At 36.9% G+C, this 23,684-nt stretch overlaps 1 protein-coding gene across 2 annotated transcripts in view; it reads right to left on the reverse strand.

Annotated features, from left to right (window-relative positions):
* Positions 1-225: 225 nt before the first annotated feature.
* Positions 226-23,684, reverse strand: part of LOC115212972 (exocyst complex component 7) — a 58,212-nt gene continuing 34,753 nt past the window's right edge. For both annotated transcript variants that reach the window (XM_029781835.2, XM_029781836.2), the window contains 6 exons: positions 16,472-16,543; positions 12,015-12,135; positions 8,282-8,377; positions 6,278-6,359; positions 5,311-5,352; positions 226-793 (listed from right to left, as the gene is read on the reverse strand). In XM_029781835.2, coding sequence (XP_029637695.1) covers positions 557-793; positions 5,311-5,352; positions 6,278-6,359; positions 8,282-8,377; positions 12,015-12,135; positions 16,472-16,543 — 650 coding nt within the window. In that variant the 3' untranslated portion in view covers positions 226-556. The remainder of the gene's footprint in view (positions 794-5,310; positions 5,353-6,277; positions 6,360-8,281; positions 8,378-12,014; positions 12,136-16,471; positions 16,544-23,684) is intronic.

A 23,684-nucleotide genomic window follows, 5' to 3' on the forward strand; every position in this document is an offset into this window, starting at 1 on the left:
GCAAGTAATTGCAAACTTCTTAACATCACTTTTTACTATTCACTAAGCTCTAAATAAGAGCTATAAGGTGGTTTACTAACTGTTGGGATAGTATATGCACATTATAATTAACACAGTCATGGGAGTGATGAGGTGTAATTAATTTTTTTTATAGACAGAATTGATAAAATTAGAAAGAATGGAAATTAAAAGACAATTTTTTCTTTAATGTTATTTTCAGAAAGGAATCATAAATATTATTTTATTAAATACTTAATTCGTTTAAATAAAAAGCAAAATTAAAGCTTAATTTAAAATGAAATAATCATAACAACTAACAAATGACAAAAATTCCAAAGCACTTTGCAAGAGTTCTTCTGGTCATCAAATGGTTCTGTTCAATATCTTGCTAAACACAGAGTCTCTAGAAATGCAATCAAACATTAATATACTCAGCACTTTAATGAGACAGCAACCTTCTTGGCCTGAGATTTTGTAGCATTATCTGTACTGAGAGTATGTTGAGTCATGCTAATATAAAGAAACAAAAATACTTGATGAAAGTATGTAATCAAAGTTAAGCAGATGCATCAAAAAATTTATCGATCATTTTGCCAACATCTTCTACGGTGTATTTGATATATTTATCAGGATTTTTTGTGAAGTTCAACTGAGTATATTTGTCTCGAAACATTTGGTACATAGGAAGGATGTAATCTTTGTTTTCTTTCTTTAATGACTGTCTTAAATCGAGGTCTGGAATAGCATAGCTTTTTTGAATGCGGTAAATCTCTTCTAGTTCTTTGTTGAAACCCTAGAAAAGAAAATTTGAAGTAAATTTTGAAGACAGTAATAAAGTGCTGCTTTGAGTTACATAGTAAGCTTATACATACACACACATATGCAAATACAGATAATACATGTGTGTGTGTATGTATATTTATACATGCATACTCAATTTCAAATAGATTTGTTTATTTGCGAATAAAAGACTGGGAAGTAGGAAAAACATAAAAGAAACATAGAAATATCACTGATAAAAAAATTGAAATAAAGTACAGTAGCAACATTTTGTATCTTATCTTTATCTTCTGTTTGAGTCATTTGACTGTGGCTATGGTGGGGCACCACCTTGAAGGCTTTTAATGGAACAAATTGACCCCAGCGTTTATGATTTTTAAAAAAAGTCTTGTATGTTTGTATGTATGTGTGTGTGTATACATACACACATACATACATATACACACATATATATACACACACATACATACATATACACACATACATACATATATATATACTGCATGTATAGAAGCATGATAAGAAAACTGCATGCATGCATTAAGGAACACATGCAGGCAGACACTTCCCTGAAGAAACGTCTACAGAAATGCCAAGCCCAGTAATTCACAGTGCACGTGAAGGCAACACAGTGAGACAGGGGCAACCTTAGAATCTCTGAGGGCATCCTCATACACCAAAAGAAAACCAAGGTCAACAATACAAGGGAGTTACAGGAAGCTAGCTGGTTGCTATAGTAACAGCCTTCAGTGTATGTCCACTCCACACACGCTCACACATATGCTCATCAGCAACATTCGTCAATTTCTTGAATATGGGGTCATAACCCGAAATATTGAATAGAAAGTAAGTCTACATTAATTCACATATTTGTTTTCTTGTGATTTACCTTCCATTTACTTTGCATTGTTTTGGCCTTAACCTACAATCTTTTATACAATATATATATGTACTACAGAATAATTGTCACATATTATATTTACGGATATATATATACATATATATGTATATATATATATATATATATACATACATATATAATATAATATATATATATATATATATATATACATATATATGTATATATATATATATACCTAGCTAAAACCAAAGTCGTAATAAGTAGGAAGGCAGACAAACCACAAATCCCTTCAAGTAGATGGCTCTGCTTGATCTGTAGAAAAGACGTAGGTAGAAACTCTATAAGATGTATCCAGTGTAAGCTTTGGACACATAAGAGATCCAGCAATATCAAAGGCAGGCTAACTGGGAAGATTCCAGGGAGAAAAACTAGAAGCAGTTGATAGCTTCCATTACCTAGGTGACCAAGTCAATAGCGGGGGAGGGTGCACTGAAAGTGTAGCTGCTAGAATAAGAATAGCCTGGGCAAAGTTCAGTGAGCTCTTACATCTGCTGGTGACAAAGGGCCTCTTACTCAGAGTAAAAGGTAGACTGTATGACGCATGTGTACGAACAGCCATGCTACATGGCAGTGAAACATGCACCCTGATTGCTGAGGATATGCATAAGCTCGCAAGGAATGAAGCCAGTATGCTCCGATGGATGTGTAATGTCAGTGTGCATAGTCGACAGAGTGTAAGTACCTTGAGAGAAAAGTTAGACCTAAGAAGCATCAGATGTGGTGTGCAAGAGAGACGACTGCGCTGGTATGGTCATGTGACGAGAATGGATGAGGATAGCTGTGTGAAAAAGTGCCACATCCTAGCGGTTGAGTGAACCTGTGGAAGAGGTATACCAAGAAGACCTGGGATGAGGTGGTGGAGCATGATCTTCGAACAGTAGGCTTCACCGAGGCAATGACTAGTAACCGAGACCTTTGGAAATATGCAGTGCATGAGAAAACCTGGCAAGCCAAGTAAGACCGTAAACTATGGCCTATGCCAGGAGTGTAACCACCCACTTATGCGTATCTTTCCTTCATTGGACACTAAACTCTGCTTGTGAAGACCTGTTGAGGGAATTGAAACTGAATCAAATTCGATGACTGGCACCAGTGCCAGTGGGGTGCTAAGAGTACCATCCGGGCATGATCATTGCCAGAGAAGCTGACCAGCTACCATGCCAGTGGCACGTGAAAAAACATTCAAGCGAGGTCATTGCCAGTGCCGCTGGACTGGCTCCTGTGCAGGTGGCATGTTAAAAACACCATTTGAGCGTGGCCGTTGCCAGTACCACCTGACTGGCCCTCATGCTGGTGGCACGTAAAAGCACCTGCTACATTCTCAGAGTGGTTGGCATTAGGAAGGGCATCCAGCTGTAGAAAGTCTGCCAGATCAGATTGGAGTCTGGTGGGCCAGTCCTCAGTCAAATCATCCAACCCATGCTAGCTTGGAAAGCAGATGTTAAACGATGATGATGAAGACAGTACTCCAGCATGGCCGCAGTCAAATGGCCGAAAGAAGTAAAAGAATATAATATATATAACGGCTGAAGGAACCTGTGGAAGAGGTAGACCCAGGAAGACCTGGGAGGAAGCGGTGAAGCACGACCTTCGAACTTTAGGCCTCACCGAGGCAATGAATGGTGACCGAGACTTTTGGAAATATGCTGTGCTTGAGAAGACCCGGCAAGCCAAGTGAGACCATAACCACGTGGCCTATGCCAGGGGCATAACCAGCCTACTTATGTGTACCTTTCCTTTTTTGGACACTAAACTCTGCTTGTGAAGACCTGTTGAGGCAAGTGAAATCGAAATGAAATTTGATGACTGGCATCTGTGCTAGTGGGGCGCTAAGAGCACCATCTGAGCGTGATCATTGACAGAGCAGCTAACTGGCTTCCGTGCCGGTGGCACGTAAAAGGCACCAATCAAGCGTGTGTGAATGTATGTTATTTTCAGGTCACAACTAAACCCTAATCTAAGCCTATGCTAACATAGCAAAAGGGGGCTCAGGAGCCTTTAAAAGGCAGTGACTAATCCTGATCTAGTCCTAACCCCTCCTAGGGGTACTATTAGTCAAGGCTGCATCAAAAATATGCATTAGAGAAGGCTGCATCGAAGATCTGCATTGGAGAAGGTTGCATCGAAGGTTTGTATTGGAGATCTGCAGTGAAGAAGGTTGACTCAAAGATTTGGATCGCCTGCAGGGGGCAAGTTACCTGGTCGGGGAGGAAAGGTAAGAGGCCTTAATGCTTTGATTTAAAATTCGAATTTGCTATTTTTTGGTAAAAGGCTCAGTGCCTCATCTTGTAAGGATGATTGCGTCCATTCTTTGAACTTTGGTAAGAGGTTAATACCTCATTTTGTGTTATTGAGAAAAAGGGAACAATGTTTTTGGGAAACAGCAATCAGTGGGCTTTGTCTGCTTTCCCCACCGACCATCTTTTCATTTTTTTCATTCCATTATCATTTGCGTCTTTGTCCAGCCTGCAGCTACATCTTTGTAAGGCTGCATGGCCAATTTATGAAATAAAATAGCTTGCTTACCAACCAGATGGTTTCAGATTCAGTCGCACGGCATGGCACTTTGGGCAGGTGTCTTCTACTATAGCCTCTGTCTGACCAAAGCCTTGTGAGTGATTTGATAGACGGAAACTGAAAAATGCCCGTTGTGTGTGTGTGTGTGTGTTTGTGTGTGCGCACGTGCGCGTTTGTCCCCCAACATCGCTTGACAACCGATGCTGGTGTGTAAACACACTGCCATCGGTTGTCAAGCGATGTTGGGGGGACAAACACAGATACATAAACATATACAAACACACACATATATATATATATATGTACAAACATACATATATATATACGCGATGGGCTTCTTTCAGTTTCCGTCTACCAAATCCACTTACAAGTCTTTGGTCGTCCCGAGTAGAAGACACTTGCCCAAGGTGTCACACAGTGGGTCTGAACCTGGAACCATGTGGTTGGTAAGCAAGCTACTTATCACACAGCTACTCCTGCACCTATATATATCATCATCATCATCATCATTTAGCGTCCGTTTTCCATGCTAGCATATGTTGGACGGTTTAACTGGGGTCTGTGAAGCCGGAAGGCTTCATCAGGCCCAGTCAGATTTGGCAGTGTTTCTACGGCTGGATGCCCTTCCTAACGCCAACCACTCCGTGAGTGTAGTGGGTGCTTTTTACGTGCCACCTGTACAGGTGCCAGACAGAGCTGGCAAACGGCCACGAATGGATGGTGTTTTTATATATATATATATATATATATATATACACACACACAATGGGTTTTCATACAGTTTCTGTCTATCAAATTAATAATTCATTCAAAGACACTTGTCGTAGGTGTCAAATAGTGGGACTGAACCCAAAACCATGCGGTTGCAAAATGAGCATCTTAGCCACAAAGCCATGTCATGTAGTTAAGGTAATAACTTTAGAAAGGTAATTTTGCTGAAAACAATAAAAACTGTATTTAAAATATCATATATGCTAAATACAAAAACATATCATATATGCTAAAAAAAAAACAAACAAATAAAAAAAAAAAACTACTATTCACCAACTGCAAAGATAAATATTTTGAAAAATAAATGTAAATGTACTTACAGTAAACTTATCTTTAATATTTTGTCTTTCTTTATCTTTCAGCTGAAATGAATTATAAATGTACTATTAAGTACATGATTAAAAATGAAAATAAAAATTTAATACTGTGAGATACTGTGTTTTAATGGCTTAACCCTTTTGTTACCAGAGTTACACTGAATTCTATTATTTTTGAAAATAATAAAGATTTTTAGAAATATAACTTTGTCACTATTAAGTTGGTGTTTGGAATATAAATCAACATGAAATTTTGATTAAAGGTTTCAATTTAGATCAGGGATTTGTATCATGGAACCAATGATGGTTTCAGGCAGACTGGTATCAAAAAGGCTAAACTAATCAGATGCCACCTCTTGTTTGGATTTTCAGCAATTACAAGTAGAGAGTTGCTGTCACTCTTCATGGCAGAATAATTAATTATAACAACTCCCTGTATGAAATTTTTCCCCATTTTGTTTTTTAAAAGGAATGTGAGAAAGGGTGAGTAAATTAATTTGTCTGAATTTTGATTGGTAAAATTCTTATCCCTATCATCGTTTTAACATCCACATTTCCATGCTTTTCTATTCTAGGCACAACACCCGAAATTTTGGGGGGAGGAGGTGGGGCTAGTCGATTAGACCAACCCCAGTACTCAATTTATCAATTCCGAAAGGATGAAAGGCAAAGTCAACCTTGGCAGAATTTGAACTTAGAACGTAAAGACAGATGAAATACACTAAACATTTCACCTGGCGTGCTAATGTTTCTTATTTCTTTATAGCCCATTTGGCATTTCATGTGTTCTGCCAGCTTGCTACCTTAAGGTATTTTAATATTAAGGTTGTTATAATTTGGCCAGGTATGAATATATTTATATTGATTGTCATTAGACATGGACAAAGCAACAAAACATCAATAGTGAGAAAACATTTTAAGGCTTTCTCAAGTTTAATGACACAAATTGTTAGTAATGAATATGAATTACCTTAGCTAGTTCAGGTTGCTGTGCTCGTTGAACAGAAATTGGTTTGTGAACTTCCAAAATATAATGTAGAACTCGGCTCCAACTAAAAACAAAGAAAATAAACTTTAAAAATCCAGTAATAATGTAAAACATATAAAGTGGAGAAAATATTTTAAAAACTCATTTTAAAATCAATTAAAGATTCTGTAACAATTTTCAGTATAGTATACCCCCAAAAGCACTCTGTCCACTTTGTAACATGGTTGGTGTTAGAAAGGGCATCCAGCCACAAAAACCATGCTAAAACAGACAGTGAAATCTGATGCAGTCCTCTAGTTTGCCAGTTCCTGTCAAACCATTCAACTCATGCCAGCATGAAAGATAGATGTTAAATAATGATGATGATGAAAAAAGAACAAAATCTTTTTTGATGTACATCACTTCTAAAGGTACATTTATTAAGCATTTGGTGTTTGGTACTGCTCCTCTAAGCCAATCTCAGACACCACAGTCTCTCTAGCTATAGTTTGCACTAAAGTTCAACTGAAAAATTCATTAATGAAGCTGATGGGTGCAAAGGACTTCTACTGAACCCAAAACCTCTTTAGCACAAAGCTGGTGAGAGATTACCTGGATAGCACACTTCTTTATTCTATCAACTTTATATTAGGTACAATGATCGACATGGTACACAAGCCATTAATTACAGCATTGGTGAAACATTGTTCTATCATTATGTTTTTCAAAGTTAATAACCACCTGGAGCCATGACCATTCACAGGAATGTTATGGCCATTGGGGTTTATATCATTGTCTGCTCTCAAAAGTAGAGGCAACGCTAACAAGATAAGATTAATTAGAAATTCTTAGCCATAGTCTCTTACTTGAAGAAACCTGGAAGATATCTGTATCAGTTGAGCAAATTGCATCAGTACTTTATTTTATTACATTTGAAGAGATGAAAGGTAAAGTTAATTGCAGGATGATTTAAAAGATTGCGATGGGCTGGAACTAAATAAATACCACAAGACATTTTATCTGATGCTTTAACAATTCTCTTAATCAACTGCCAAAGCTATTGTAAGTCATTAAATGTACCAGATAGTCTGGTACATATATTTCTTTTAGGGAAACTGAACTCATCACATTTATAAAAGCTTAGCCAACAGTGTGTCTGGAGCTTCAAAATTAATCTTCAAATGAATTAAAAAATTTACACATAGGCGTAGGAGTGGCTGTGTGGTAAGTAGTTTGCTTACAAACAACATGGTTCTGGGTTCAGTCCCACTGCATGGCACCTTGGGCAAGTGTCTTCTACTATAGCCTCAGCCAACCAAAGCCTTGTGAGTGGATTTGGTAGACGGAAACTGAAAGAAGCCCGTTGTATGTATGTATATATATGTGTGTGTATATGTTTGTCCCCACAACATCGCTTGACAACTGATGCCGGTGTGCTTACATACCCATAACTTAGCGGTTCGGCAAAATAGACCGATAGAATAAGTACTAGGCTTACAAAGAATAAGTTCTGGGGTCGATTTGCTCGACTAAAGGCAGTGCTCCAGCACGGCCACAGTCAAATGACTGAAACGAGTAAAAGAGTTTTACTCTTTTTAGAGAGAGTAAAGACATTTATAAAAGCTTTAGTCAACTTTTAGTAATTACACTTTCAGTAGTCATACACAATATTGATCATAAAACTGAGGTTAAACAAAGTTAAAGCTAGTGGCTATTCACATAAGTTATTCAATGAAACACATAACTTATAATATCTAATAAACTGATATCCTGTAAAACAAAGCACAAAATCAGGAGTGGTATAAGAACACAATGAACACACAAGACATGATCTGATAGTATGAAACTTTGTCTACGTAGCTCTTTTCTCTACTTAAATTTCTGATACTACATGCAAATGCCTAAATCAGTAGCATCTCCCCACTTAAAACATGTGTAAAATAGTAACAAAATGTTTCACAAGATGAATAATATACTTATGAAAATTAAAACTAGAGAAAATTATACCTTTGAGAATAATTTTTCTTTTGTTCAGTGATGTTATTGTCATAGAATGTGCCAACATCTTTATTCCACAAGTGAATAAAGTCCAAAAGACCAGATCTGCAACAAATCATGAAAATCAATTTAAGAATTACTACCTAAGACTCAGGACTGGATTCAGATGGGGTGCAGCCCTAAGCTACAAGAACTTGTAGAGACCCTAGGTGGTAAGTATTGATAGAAAATAAGAGTGTAACAACTGAACTTAGTAAGAATCACCAAAATGTATAATAAAATCAATAAGTAGAGAAAGTGGAGCTTCTTTAGAACTCAAACACATATAATCATTCTACTTAACAACTTCAAAATGGAAATAGTGTATTGAATTGACATTTGGGCACAATTATAAAATAATAAATTATGATAAACTTGTGTAAATTTTTCAATGTTAATTAATATAAATCATTACTTAAATCTAAATTATAATAAAACTGTAGCAAAGAAAGGACAATTCCAAGATTTTGAGAGTCTCCTTTTAGAGTGTGTATTTGTAAGTTATAGGTTTTTACAAAAATGCCTAAATCAAGCCTTACTATTTTGTACTGAGCTGTGGCAGCTTATGCTGTGTAAATGATTTTTCCTTTACAGTCATTGTTTGAAGGTCTTCATTTAATGCAATGAACAGATTATTAGCGATAGAACAGAAACATAAAAACTTTAACTAACATTGTCAAACTACAATAAAGATGTTTTTTCTGCCATTACCAATATACTTAACCCTTTCGTTACTGTATTTATTTTGAGATGCTCTGTGTTTCTTTCAATTACTTTAAATATAACAAAGAATTTAGTAAAATAACTTAGTTATCATTCAGCTAGTGTTAGGAACATAAATTGTGACTAAGGTTTGGTGGAAGATTTTAATTCAAAACTTATGAAATCAAGACATTTGTACTCAGAGCCAGAGCTGGTTTCAGCTGGGTTGGTAATGAAAGGGTTAAAGAAAGCAAAAATAAGCAAAGTTGATGTCAAAGGACAGAAGAGGGAGATCCAGGAAGACATGAGATGAAGTATTGAAGGCTGATCTTAAGACACTGAGCCTTACAAAGGTGATGTCAAAGGACTGAGATGTCTGGTACCTTGCTGTACTCAAGAAGACTCATCCACTACAGCAGAATTGATACTGGTACTGGCGCCACATAAAAAGCACTGGTGCTGGTGCCACGTTAAGAGCACTGATGCTGGTTTCACATTAAAAGCACTGATGCTGGTGCCACATTAAAAGCACTGATGCTGGTGCCACATTAAAAGCACTGATGCTGGTTCCACATTAAAAGCACTGATGCTGGTGCCACGTTAAAAGCACTGATGCTGGTTCCACATTAAAAGCACTGATGCTGGTTCCACATAAAAAGCACTGATGCTGGTGCCACATTAAAAGCACTGATGCTGGTGCCACATTAAAAGCACTGATGCTGGTTCCACGTTAAAAGCACTGATGCTGGTTCCACATTAAAAGCACTGATGCTGGTGTCACATTAAAAGCACTGATGCTGGTTCCACATAAAAAGCACTGATGCTGGTGCCACATTAAAAGCACTGATGCTGGTGCCACATTAAAAGCACTGATGCTGGTTCCACATTAAAAGCACTGATGCTGGTTCCACATTAAAAGCACTGATGCTGGTGCCACGTTAAAAGCACTGATGCTGGTTCCACATTAAAAGCACTGATGCTGGTGTCACATTAAAAGCACTGATGCTGTGCCACGTTAAAAGCACTGATGCTGGTTCCACATTAAAAGCACTGATGCTGGTTCCACATAAAAAGCACTGATGCTGGTGCCACATTAAAAGCACTGATGCTGGTGCCACGTTAAAAGCACTGATGCTGGTTCCACATTAAAAGCACTGATGCTGGTGTCACATTAAAAGCACTGATGCTGGTGCCACGTTAAAAGCACTGATGCTGGTTCCACATTAAAAGCACTGATGCTGGTTCCACATTAAAAGCACTGATGCTGGTGCCACATTAAAAGCACTGATGCTGGTGCCACATTAAAAGCACTGATGCTGGTGCCACATTAAAAGCACTGATGCTGGTGCCACATTAAAAGCACTGATGCTGGTGTCACATTAAAAGCACTGATGCTGGTGCCACGTTAAAAGCACTGATGCTGGTTCCACATTAAAAGCACTGATGCTGGTTCCACATTAAAAGCACTGATGCTGGTTCCACATTAAAAGCACTGATGCTGGTTCCACATTAAAAGCACTGATGCTGGTTCCACATTAAAAGCACTGATGCTGGTGCCACATTAAAAGCACTGATGCTGGTGCCACATTAAAAGCACTGATGCTGGTTCCACAGTAAAAGCACTGATGCTGGTTCCACATTAAAAGCACTGATGCTAGTGCCATGTTAAAAGCACTGATGCTGGTACCACGTTAAAAGCACTGATGCTGGTTCCATGTTAAAAGCACTGATGCAGGTACCATGTTAAAAGCACTGATGCTGGTGCTACGTGAAAAGCACTGATGCTGGTACCATATAAAAAGCACCTAGTACACTATGTAAAGTGGTTAGTACTAGGAAGGGCATCCAGCTATAGAAACCATGCTAGAACAGACAATAGAGCCTGGTGCAGCTCTTGTCAAATGATCCATCCAACCCATGCCAGCATGGAAAACAGATATTAAATGACAATGATGATGATGATAGTAATGATACAATAAGTGCTCAGACCAAACCAAGTGCCTAAACTCAAGTAATAAGTGCTAGGATGCAGGATCCATAGCATATAAACATATAAATAAGTTTTAGTAAATTACATTTACTAAATTTAAAAGCAAAATTGTAAAGTAATCATAATGTGCAGGCTTACTTTACAACTAAAAATTAATAAATTCCTTACAAGTTTTCTGATGTGAAACAATGTTACATAAAGAGTTAACTTGGCTTCTACCACCCTAAATAAGGATCACATTTAAGTGTTGTCATTAGTAGTCAAATACCAAATATATGTGTACACATAGATATACTTGTGTCTATGCAAATGTTTATATTCTGCACTCTGCATAATGAAAGCATTCACAAACAGTGAGCTACAAATAGTGAAGTTTGTTGACAATTCCCTATGATCAAAGTATCTGATAGCTCTGTACTTTTGAAGATGTGTGGAATAAAACATCCTTTATTTAAAAAATAGGCAAGAATTGGTGAGAGAAGTGGTATCTGTTTGTAAAACAACGCCTTGATAATATGCATTCATCTAACCTATTCCAGCATGGAAAAATTGATGTAAAATGAACAAATGAATAACTGTTGATGAAAATTAGCCAACAATCACTAGAGTAGCCAGAGTGTGTGCCATCTGGGGTGGCCCTTCTGTTTGCTGCCCCTGGATCCCACAAAAAATACATATTGCCTACAGCAGACCCAAAAGTGCCACCAGGGATGGACCACTTCAGCTACGCTAGTGCCAACAATGTATCTGTAGCTGCAAAACAGATCTTTAAATGAATATAAAAAGTAATTCAACACATTTATAAAAGCTTGAGACAGCTTTAAGTTATTACACTTTCAGTTGTCATATCACAAAAGATGATGCTAAACAAAATCAAACAAAGCTAGTAGTTATTCTCATAAGTTATTCAGAGAAACATAATTCCTAATAAACTTCTCCTGTACTGCTGAAATGATAACTACTAAAAATGACCTTACAGAAAAGAAAAAAGAAAAAAAGATAACCACTTACGTCTTGAGGGATTTGATAATATAATTATAGTTGTTCAAAAGAAATATATATTTTAGAGTTTGGTCACTGTAAGTTTCTGACTTATTGGTCAAGTTCAGACCCAACTCAGAGAGAACTTTAGCTGCAAAAAAGAAATATCAGACAAAATTTCACAATTTATGTTAAATTGAAAAATCAGTAACAGTGAAAATTTGAAATTTTTTTTTCTAGGTACAGTTTTGCTTTATATTTTTTCACAACAAAAATGAACGTACAGTTCTATTTTTAAGAGATGAGGAATAATGTACAATATTTACATTTGACGGATATTTGTCCTCATCTTGTTTGTTGTTAACACATTTTGGCTGATATTATTATAATTATTATTATTGTTGTTGTTGTTGTTCAGGTCACTGCTTGGAATCGAACTTGGAATCTTGGGGTTAGTGACCTGAACAGTAATAATAACAACATTGGAAAATACCTTAAGAATAAGAACCCAGGTTCGAAATTTCCCCAAGACACCCGAAATCAGCTGAAATGTTGTGTTAACAAACAAGATGAGGACAAATATTTGTCAAATGTAAATGATGTAAAAATAAATGTGTTGGTTGCAAAAATTTTTTTAAATTTTCATAAATTGTTGAAGCAATTGTTTTTATGACTAAATGAATGCACTTTCGAAAAGTGGTAAAGCTATATATTTTTAACAGTATCATAATGAAGTCATTATATACAGTAATTTCTATTGTTCAAGGAAATTAATCAATACCTGCTATGTAAAAGGCACCCATGTCAGTGTCACATATAAAGCACCCATGCTGATGCCATGTAAAAAGCACCCGTGCTGGTGCCATGTGAAAAGCACTCAGTACACACTGTAAAGTGGTTGGTGTTAGGAAGGGCATCCAGCCATAGAAACCATGCCAAAAGAGGCAACTGGAGCCTGGTGTAGTTTTCTGGCTACCCAGCCCGTCAAATCATCCAACCTATGCCAGCATGGAAAAAGGATGTTTGATGATGAGGAAGATATAATTCCTTAATTGCTATTGAGTTACAAGAAAGAGAATTGGATTTATTTTACTCCTCTCCACTCCTTATATTCCTAGCATAAAGTTCCCTTCCTTAATCAAGTTTGTAGTCACGTGTGCTGCATGGCATCCTCACTAGTGGTGGAGTTACAAAAAAAGTGGATGGTGTTAGGAAGGGCATCAAGCAGGAAAAACCATGCCAAAGCAGATGCTGGAGCATGATGCATCATTGGGCCCACTGGATGCTGTCAAACTGGAAATCCTATGCCAATATGAATGTTAAATATTCGTCATCATCATCGTTTAGCATCCGCTTTCCATGCTGGCATGGGTTGGACGGTGCAACTGGGGTCTGGGAAGCCAGAAGGCTGCACCAGGCCCAGTCTGATCTGGCAATGTTTCTACGGCTGGATGCCCTTCCTAATGCCAACCACTCCATGAGTGTAGTGGGTGCTTTTTACGTGCCACCTGCACAGGTGCCAGACAAGCCTGGCAAACAGCCACGGTCGGATGGTGCTTTTTACATGCCACCGGCACGGAGGCCAGGCGAGGCTGGCAACGGCCACGATCGGATGGTGCTTTTTACATGCCACCGGCACGGAAGCCAGTCAGGGAGGCACTGGCAATGGCCACGTTCGGATGGTTCTCTTATGTGCCACCAGCACTGATATCACAGCGACAATTTCCATTCATGTTGATCAATTTTGATTTTTTCCATTTTTAATCTTTTAATTTTTTTTATTTGATTTTCACTTGCCTCAACAGGTCTTCACAAGTAGGGTTTTGTGTCCCAAGAAGGAAAGGTATGCATAAGTGGACTGAGGCCATGGGTGATGGTCTCACTTGTCCTGCCGGGTCTTCGATCATAACATAGGGGGAGTATATTTGATAGGGGATCCATAAATAGTAGCTAATCAACTAAATACTTTAATTCCTGTGGGAATTTCAATAATTATTGTGGCGGCTGTAAAGTATGCTCATGTATCTACATCTATACCAACTGTGAATACTTCTCACGCACAGCATACTTCCAAAGGTCTCGGTCTCTAGTCATTTCCTAGTCATTATATATATATATATATATACAACAGGTTAATGAACTCCTTTAGCTTACAGCTGTTTCTTCCTTGGTGAGACCTAAAGTTCGAAGGTCATGCTTCACCACCTCATCCCAGGTTTTCCTGGGTCTGCCTCTTCCACAGATTCCCTCAACAGCTAGGGTGTGGCACTTTTTCACACAACTATCTACATCCATTCTCGCCACATATTGATGATGATTTTTTACATTAATATCTTAAAAATATATTTATTGCATCAATTCATGTAAATACAATTTGTAGAATATTCTAGCTTATAATAGTTTGGCAGCATACATGAGGAAGGGAGAAATTATATTGACTTATTCTGTTCACATCTTACGAAGACTAGGAAAAAAGGAAAGCTGTCACATTGATAACTTTATATATCTTCAGTGCTCATGATTTCACAAATGCTAACCTTAACAGAATAGACATGGAAAATTTAAATTTTGAACAGTTACAAAAAGCTTCTTTGTTCACTTGGATACCTCAATTAAAAGTGTAATAGATAAATAAACAACATTATTGTAAATGTAAAACTTTAAATAAGCCAAACACTGTAAAATATTAACTTGGTGATAAATGACTTTTTCTGAATTCCTTTAGGCTCAAACAATATTGCATTCCTACAATGCTTGTTTACTTTTCACTATGAAAGACAGTTTAGAAGTCTTTGATCCTTAACCATTTAAACCAGCCACATCCGGCCCAAAAGTTTCTACCTGCTTTATGTTCAAAATGGTAAGATCTGGACTCTCACACCTACCCAACGATGTCATTGTTAAAATATACAATTACATCATTGAAATCTCAAAGCTACAAGCTACAACACCTGAATGTGTGTCAGTGTTGTATCATTTGTTCTCATCATCGTTAAATGTCCACTTTTTCAGGCTTGCATGGGTTGGACAGAATATGTTAAGGCACACTTTCTATGGCTGGATGCCCTTCCTGATGCCAACCTTTCAAGTAAAATAATATATGCCTGTAGCTGGACATGTTTTCAAGGAAGATTAGAAATAAAGGACACTGCCTATATGACGACACTCATTTGCAACAAACTCGTACACGATGGGCTTCTTTCAGTTTCCATCAACTGAAACTCACCCAGAAGGCTTTGATTGTCCCAGGGCTATAACAGAAGATATTTGCCCAAGGTACCTCACAGTACGACTGAACCTGGAACTAAGTGGTTGGGAAGCAAGCTTCTTAACCACACAGTCATGCCTATGCCTATTTTACCAATGAAAAAATATGATAAAATAGATTTTTTAAAAATGTCACCAAGCAAACATCAATCTGTTTAGGAGACCAATGACTATTACTACATTATTATTACATGATTATTATTATTGATTACATGATTAGAAGTTCAAACTATACTACTACAGAAATCCCTTGCCATATCACAGTTCACCTATCGCGCACTCAGTACATCAAGTATTTTTCTGGCTAATATATGTAAAATTATATCACAGACTCCTCAGTATATCGCAGGTTTCTGTGGCTGATACGTATTAATATTTTTTTAGATTTTACTAATTTGTGTGGGTGGTTTTGGAATGTAAAACCCATGATAGTCGAGGGATACTGCATAACTATTATATTATGTCCCTGAACAAGTCCTATAACTCTGCTTTCCTCAGTTTCACTGATAGACAAACAGGTTCAGCTGCTTTTCCAATAGAAAACGTATTCAGCTGTAAAATAATTGCTTCAACAATATGAAGATGTCGAGATTTTTGAAAATTCATCCCAACACATGTCAAACAATAATATAAAGAATAACATATAACATACTCTTTTCTGTCTTCCAACTTACTTGGAAACCTCCCTAATACATGTAAAAGGCACCCAGTATACACTGCAAGGTGTTTGGCATTAGGAAGAGCATCCAGCTGTAGAAAATATGCCAAAGCTAACACTGGAGCTTAACGCAGCATTGTGGATTGCCAGACCCTGTCAAACCATTTGACCTGTGCCAGCATAGAAAATGGATGTTAAATGGAGATGAAAATGATGAATATACTGTGGCTACCTCTCTAGTGCCGGTGTCATGTAAAATGCACCTACTATAAAGTAGAAAACTGTGAAGACTGTTTAGTCTCATCGAGGACATGACACCTCTCTAGTGTTGGTGCCATGCAAAAAAAAACCCATCTGCTTTACTCTGTAAAGTGGTTGGAGTTAAGAAGGGCATCCAACCACAGAAACCAAACCAAAAATGAAATGTACGTGGGATGAAGTCCTCTGACTCATTAAGGTAAGGAGTACTTCTGAATACATTAGTGATCCTGATTGTGGCAACCTGTTCAGGTCATACCAGCATGGTAAGTTGAGGACGAAAAAAAAATATGATGATACTTACTGATGTAATCTGCAAGTTTCAGTTTACTTTTTTCAGTGTCCTTGCCAACAGATGGTGCTGATGGATCAGTGGCTGTAGGGCACAGGAAAGAAGAAAACATTTGGTTTAATTTGTATCGGAAACAGAATCATAGACTAAGAAAGGAACTATTCTTAAAGATTTTCTTCCCTCAAGAATCTAAATTTAACATTTTAAAAGTAATAGCCTCCTCTAGTTGCCCAGATTTCCAACAGAAAGAATAATTAAAAAAAAGCAATGTACATTACTTCTATTCCCACCAAAGACTTAGGATGAAATACATAAAGCTAAAATAACTGGTAAATAAAAGTAATAAATAAAAAAAGAAACAAAAGAAAATATATTTTAACATGCAAAAGATTAAGGCTGGTCAAAAGAATTGAAAGGAAAATGAGAATATAAGATGGAAGTGATGAAAATGAAAAAGAAAAAAAATTAGAAAATGCAAGAGAGAGAAGAAAGGCAAAAAGAGGTAACATTCAGAGAACAGAAATGAGTCTTGGCAAAGTAAATATTATAAATTCATATTATATATTATATATTTAAATCAATGTGAAATATCTTATATAGCATATTTTTTAAACAGTCATAGGTCAAGGAAAGTCATTGTGTGTGTGAGAGAGAGAGATGCATACACCATAAGAATTTAATGAACTTTTGAGAGAACATGAAATAATTCTTTATTGGGAAAGTAGATCTTGAAGTTTTATGTGCTTCAAGATCAGCTATTCCAAAAGAAGGTATATACCCACATTAATTTTATACTATATATATATATATATATATGTATGTGTATATATATATATATATATATATATATATATATATATGTATGTATGTATGTATGTATGTATGTATCTGTGTGTGTATTTAGTATACAAACACACAGAAAAAAAATTGATAGTGACATCAATGTTGTGCCATGGGCTGGAATTATCTAATAAAGCCATCCCATAACAAAACTTCAAAGTTACTGTCAACCATTTCGTTATAAAAATGAATTTGATATTCAATTGTATAGAATGATCCGTCAGTTAAAGATTTATCTTTTTATACAAAATTATACACTAAAACCCCACACATTCTATATATTATACACACACACATATTTATTTTATTATACGGGTTCATAAGTATCAAGGTGCATCAACCTGCAGAACATCAGAAAAGGCAGGTACAATAACATAAGGCTCACATTGAAATAACATTCAATACATCAAGTGTTGGTAGGGGACTGTCGATAATGCAAGTACCAAATCAAATTTAAACCACAGGTCTGACTCAGGAGTGGGTCGTTGACATGACATAGATATAAAAATTAAATACAAATGGCGTTTAAAATTTATGACAGCTGTTTTGATGGACTTTTATTTATCTAATGAAGTCATAAAAGATTAAATCATAATATATAATCCACTATCGTCATTGTTGTCTATGCCCAGGTCGGTGTTTAAAATCTTACCTGATAATGGTAGATTATCTATTATGATGTAATCTTTTATGAATGCATTAAGTAAAATTCTATAGAAACAGCTGTCATGAATTGTAAATGCCATTTGTGTGTGTGTGTGTGTGTGTGTGTATGTATATACATACACACACATATATTAATACACACCCACACATATATATACACACATATATACATACACACATATACATACATATAGACACATATATATACACACACATATATACACACACATATACACACATACATATATATACACATACATATATAATATACACACACACATATATATACACATACATATATAATATACACACACATATATATATATAGACACACATATACACACACACACATATATATACACACAAATATATACACACACAAATATATGCACCCACACACACACATATATGTATATACATATACACACATGTATACACATGTATATACAGCTCTCTGCTAGCGGGCTCCATGTCAAACCGTCCAACTCATGCCAGCATAGAGAGCAGATATATATATATATATACATATTATATACATACACACACATACACGCAGCCTCTCCCTCAGAGTGAAAGGTAGATTGTATGATGCCTGTGTACATACAGCTATGCTACATGGCAGTGAAACACAGACTTTGACTACAGAGGACTTGTGAATGCTTGAAAGAATTGAAACTAGCATGCTCTGCTGGATGGTTAACGTCAGTGTGCATTCACACCAGAGTGTAAATGATTTAAGAGGAAAACTGCACATAAGAGACATTAGATGTTGGGTGCAAGAGAGAAGACTGTGCTGGTTTGGTCACATGATTCGTATGGATGAGAACAGTTGCATAAAGAAGTGCCAAGTTCAAATTGTGGAAGGGGTAGACCTAGGGAGATGTGGGATGAAGGATCTTCGGATGCTGGGCCTCACTGAGGAAATGACAAGAGACCAGAAGATGTGGCAATTTGCTGTACTTTATAAGACATGTCAAGCTAAGTAAAATCGCTGCCTTCCACACATAGGATTGTCCTTTTAGGTGCCAGTGTCACTTAAAAAGCACCTGTGCTGGTGGCATGTTAAAAGCACTCAACATGGTTGGCATTAGAAAGGACATCCAGCCATAGAAACCATGCCTCAACAGGCAGTTGGAGTCTGGACAGCTCTCTGCTAGCCAGCTCCATGTCAAACCGTCCAACTCATGCCAGCATAGAGAGCAGATGTTAAACAATGATGATGATACATACATATATACACACACATATATATGAACATAAGTGTGTGTATGTGTATATATATATATATATATATATATATACACACACACACACACACACACATATATATATATATATATATATATATACATACATACACAGCGCAGTGAACACATTGTGTAAATTACATAAAAATATTATCTTGAAATACTAAAGAGTAAATCTATTCAATAAAATCGCCATTGGCTTCGACTAGTCTCCAGACGATTTTGGAATCTCTTGCAACTCTTCGAGGGCGGGGTTCCTTGTTGAATGCTACCATAATCCTTGCCTTCAGTTCATCTTTGGTGTTACAAGGAGTTTTGTTGATCTCTAGCTCAACTGCTCCCCACACATAATAATCAAGGGGGTTAAGTGGCCAGATGTTAGTGGGTAATGTAGTTGCAGAAATTGTCTGACAGCTATGACTGGGTTCTCCTGTTTGTGTGGCATGGTGCAGAGTCCTTTTGCTAGACATAAGGTCTTCCAGCAGCCAACCTCTTGACCACGGCAGCACTACCTCCTCTAGGCACTTGTTGTAGGCCTCCGTGTTGAGTCTTACATAATAAAACAAGCTTAAAACATTTTCCCCTTACAATATGTTTTGTGCACACTTAATTGTTCCTCACAGTCTAAGCTGTTTCCATTGATATGTAGCAACATAACAACCATTTTAATTACCCAGAATGAGATTTTCATTTACCTTCAGTATTCCTCAACTGCCTAAGCTTACCCAGATTCATATGTTCCTACAAGGAGTTTGAATTATTCAATGATAGCAACAAGGGAATTATATCTGTATATTTTACTTGTTTCAGTCATTTGACTACAGCCATGCTAGAACACTGCCTTGAAGATTTTGGTTGGACAAATTAATCCCCAGTTTGGTGAAGCAGTATCAGGGCCATGGGACAACAACACAAAGACACACACGCACAACATACATACACACACAACAGGCACCCACAGTTTCCATCTATCAAATTTGCTCACAAGGCATTGGTTGGCCCAGGACTATAATAAAAGACACTCAGCAAAGGTGTCATGCAGTGACACTGAACATGAAACCATATGGTTGCAAAGTGAGTTTCTGAATCACACAGCCATACCTGTGCCTATACATAGATTAAGAAAAAAATTATTGGGTTAATCATAGGTAAATGTGATCAATAATGAAAAAAAAATTAAAATAATGTCCAATCACCACTGGACTCAAGATTATCTTTTCACAATCTTCTACAATAAAGATAGATTTATTGAACAATTTTATTACAATTAAAAGTAAGATAGAAATAAACAGCAATCTGAAGACCAGTAATCATTAATTCACTGAAATGATAGTAACTTATCTCTTTAGCATTCAGATTACTTTGCCAAATATAATGCTTATTTATTCACATTTTTATGAATTAATTATTCCCTATCTTGTAGTCTCAAGATTTTGATGATGTGATCACTTATTTTTAGAATGACATTGTAGGGTAGGTGTGAGAGGCCAGACTTAGCCAGCTTCAACATGAAACAGAGTTAATATTTGGACCCGATGAGACCAGTTTTAATGCTAATGGATTAGTACATTTGATTCTTCTGATATTAGTAAATATTAAGTACTGAAGCTTCCTGATTCACCTATTTCTACCAAATCAAATATACATTCAATTTAATGTTACTTTTTACCGATATACAATTAAATAAAACAATTTCACATAGATTTGTTGCTACACAGTTTAATGCTTCACAAAGTTATGCAATTAACCAAATTAAGCAATTATCTAGTATGTGATTAAACATAATTGCCAGCAAGTATCTGTTTGAGTGTCATGAATCATGAATTTTACTCAGTCAAAGAAGTTATTTATGTTCAATTACAACAGCTATATATATGTATGTAAGTGTGTGTGTGTTTATATACACACACATACACACATATATATACACACAATCAATGGTGTGAAGTTTATTACTTAGAAAATTATATTTCTGATCATCAGCATTAGAAATAGCAGCACTCAGAGATATGCTTCATGATTTGTCTGTTTTCAAGTCTTGACAAATCATACATACCTATGTTGCCAACAGTGAAAAAGTGTTTAGCAGTAGGAAAAAAAAGAAAAAAGAACCTTAGTACATTTCTTTACGAGATATTTGAAAGAAACTCGATATATCTGAGAAATTTATTATGTCCCATTTACATCTTCATGCCTTACTTTATTTTTCTGTCAACCAGGTACTACAATTCTATACAGTTCTATATTTAAGAGATGAGGAATTATGTACATTATTTACATTCGGCGGGTATTTGTCCTCATCTTGTTTGTTGTTAGCACAACGTTTCAGCTGATATATCCTCCAGCCTTCTTCAGGTGTCTTGGGGAAATTTCGAACCTGGGTTCTTATTCCTAAGGTATTTTTCGATGTTATTATTATTATTGTTAGTGTTCAGGTCACTGATTGGAATTGAACTCGGAATCTTGGGGTTAGTAGCCTGCGCTCTTAACCCACAGGCATATGGCGTAGTGGTTAAGAGCACAAGCTACTAACCCCAAGATTCTGAGTTCGATTCCAAGCAGTGACCTGAATAATAACAATAATAATAATGATAACATCGAAAAGTACCTTAGGAATGAGAACCCAGGTTCAAAATTTCCCCAAGACACCTGAAAAAGGCTGGAGGGTATATCAGCCGAAACGTGTTAGCAACAAACAAGATGAGGACAAATACCCATCAAATGTAAATAATGTACTACAATTCTATATTTTAAAGAAAGAGAAAATAGGTTGTTGTAATATTCATACCCTCTGCAATGGCTAAGGGAAGAAAATTGGCTTCAAGTGAAATTGATTGTATTGATTATTGGTTCATATCTAGTATTAAAATGTAATTAATTAAAAATGATGAATTTCAGGAATTAGAGTTGTATTTTCTCACTTTCACACCAGACAAAGTATGAAATCATCATCATCATTATTTTAACACCTGCTTTTCCACTTTTCCATGCTTACATTCATCAGACAAGACCACACTGAGGCAGAGTTTTTTCCTACAGTTAGATACCCTTCTTGACACCTGTTTCCAAGCAGAGTAGTATTCCTTGTTTGTCAAACAACCACCAATCCAGACACAGTTATGCAGGGGACTGGAAATAGTGTAACTTTTGTTTACAATCAGAGAACATGCATGTGAAGAGATGAGGGGAAAATATCCACTTACACACACACACACACGTGATGGTTTTTTTCAGTTTTCATTTCATCTACTAGTTTCACTCACAAAGCATTGATCAATCGACAGCTATACTAGAGAATACCAGCTGACAGTGTCCTCATAGTGTGGTCAAAACCTTAACCATATCATTTCAAAGCAAACTTCTTAATTACACAACTATCCTCACACCTATGTCTTAATCTGTTGTAAGGAGTGGGGACGGGAAGAGCATCCAGCCATAAAAAAAATTGTGCCATACACAAAGAACAGCTACTTTTCTCAGTAGCTCGTCTGTGTCAAATGGTTAAAGACCATGATGAGTAGCTAGACATTACTGGACTCAAACTGGTCACAAGTAGTTACCTCTCCAACAAGAGGCGACAACACCTTGGACCTGCTCTTCACCACAACTCCTGAAGCGGTTATCAATTGTACTACGGAGGAACCTCTAGGCGACTGTTCATGCTATGATCATCGCCAATCCGGCTCTTGCGGGCAACAACAAAAACCTGAACCATCTCCAATCTGCTTCCTTCAATTAGAAGAGAGCAGATTGGAACCTGTACCACACTGAATTACAGTACCCAAACTGGCGTGAATTCTACAACTCTGGAGATGTGAATACTATACTCCAGAGTATCCTGGACTTAATATGGGCAGCATGTGCAGCATCAGTGCCACGTAAACAGAAAAAGAAGAACCGCCCCAAAAGTGCAATTTGGGAAACTTCAGCGGTCCGACTTGCCAGGAAGGAACGTCGGACTGCTGAACAGGAATACAAGTAGCATAAATCAGACACCAACAGGAAAAAGCGGAATAAATCTTCCAACCATCTCAAGCAAGTGACAAAAAAAGCAATGCTTGAATTTGAACAGTGCATAGCAGCCAATCCTGACAGCAAGGTTTTCTGGAAATATGTGCATTCGAAGCAGAGACCTTACTCTCCAGTGGGCCCTCTTCGCAACCCTCACACAAACCAGATCACTGATGATCCCAAGGAATGCGCAGAACTCATTGCCGAGTGCTATGCAAACATATTCACTGTTGAGAATCAAAATGTACCATCTTCACCATCTCTAACAGCAAATTCCATAACAACTATGGAATTTACACCTGCAATGCTGCGACGTCACCTTCAAAATAAGCGCAACTATGCCTCCCCTGGTCTTGATGGAGTTACATACCTGCTTCTCAAATGTGGCAGGTACTTCCTTTTACACCAGCTTTCTATTTTCTTCCAGTACTGTCTCAACAATGGTGCTACTCCGGAGCAGT

Source organism: Octopus sinensis, linkage group LG6, assembly GCF_006345805.1.
Source record: "Octopus sinensis linkage group LG6, ASM634580v1, whole genome shotgun sequence".
NCBI lineage: Eukaryota > Metazoa > Mollusca > Cephalopoda > Octopoda > Octopodidae > Octopus > Octopus sinensis.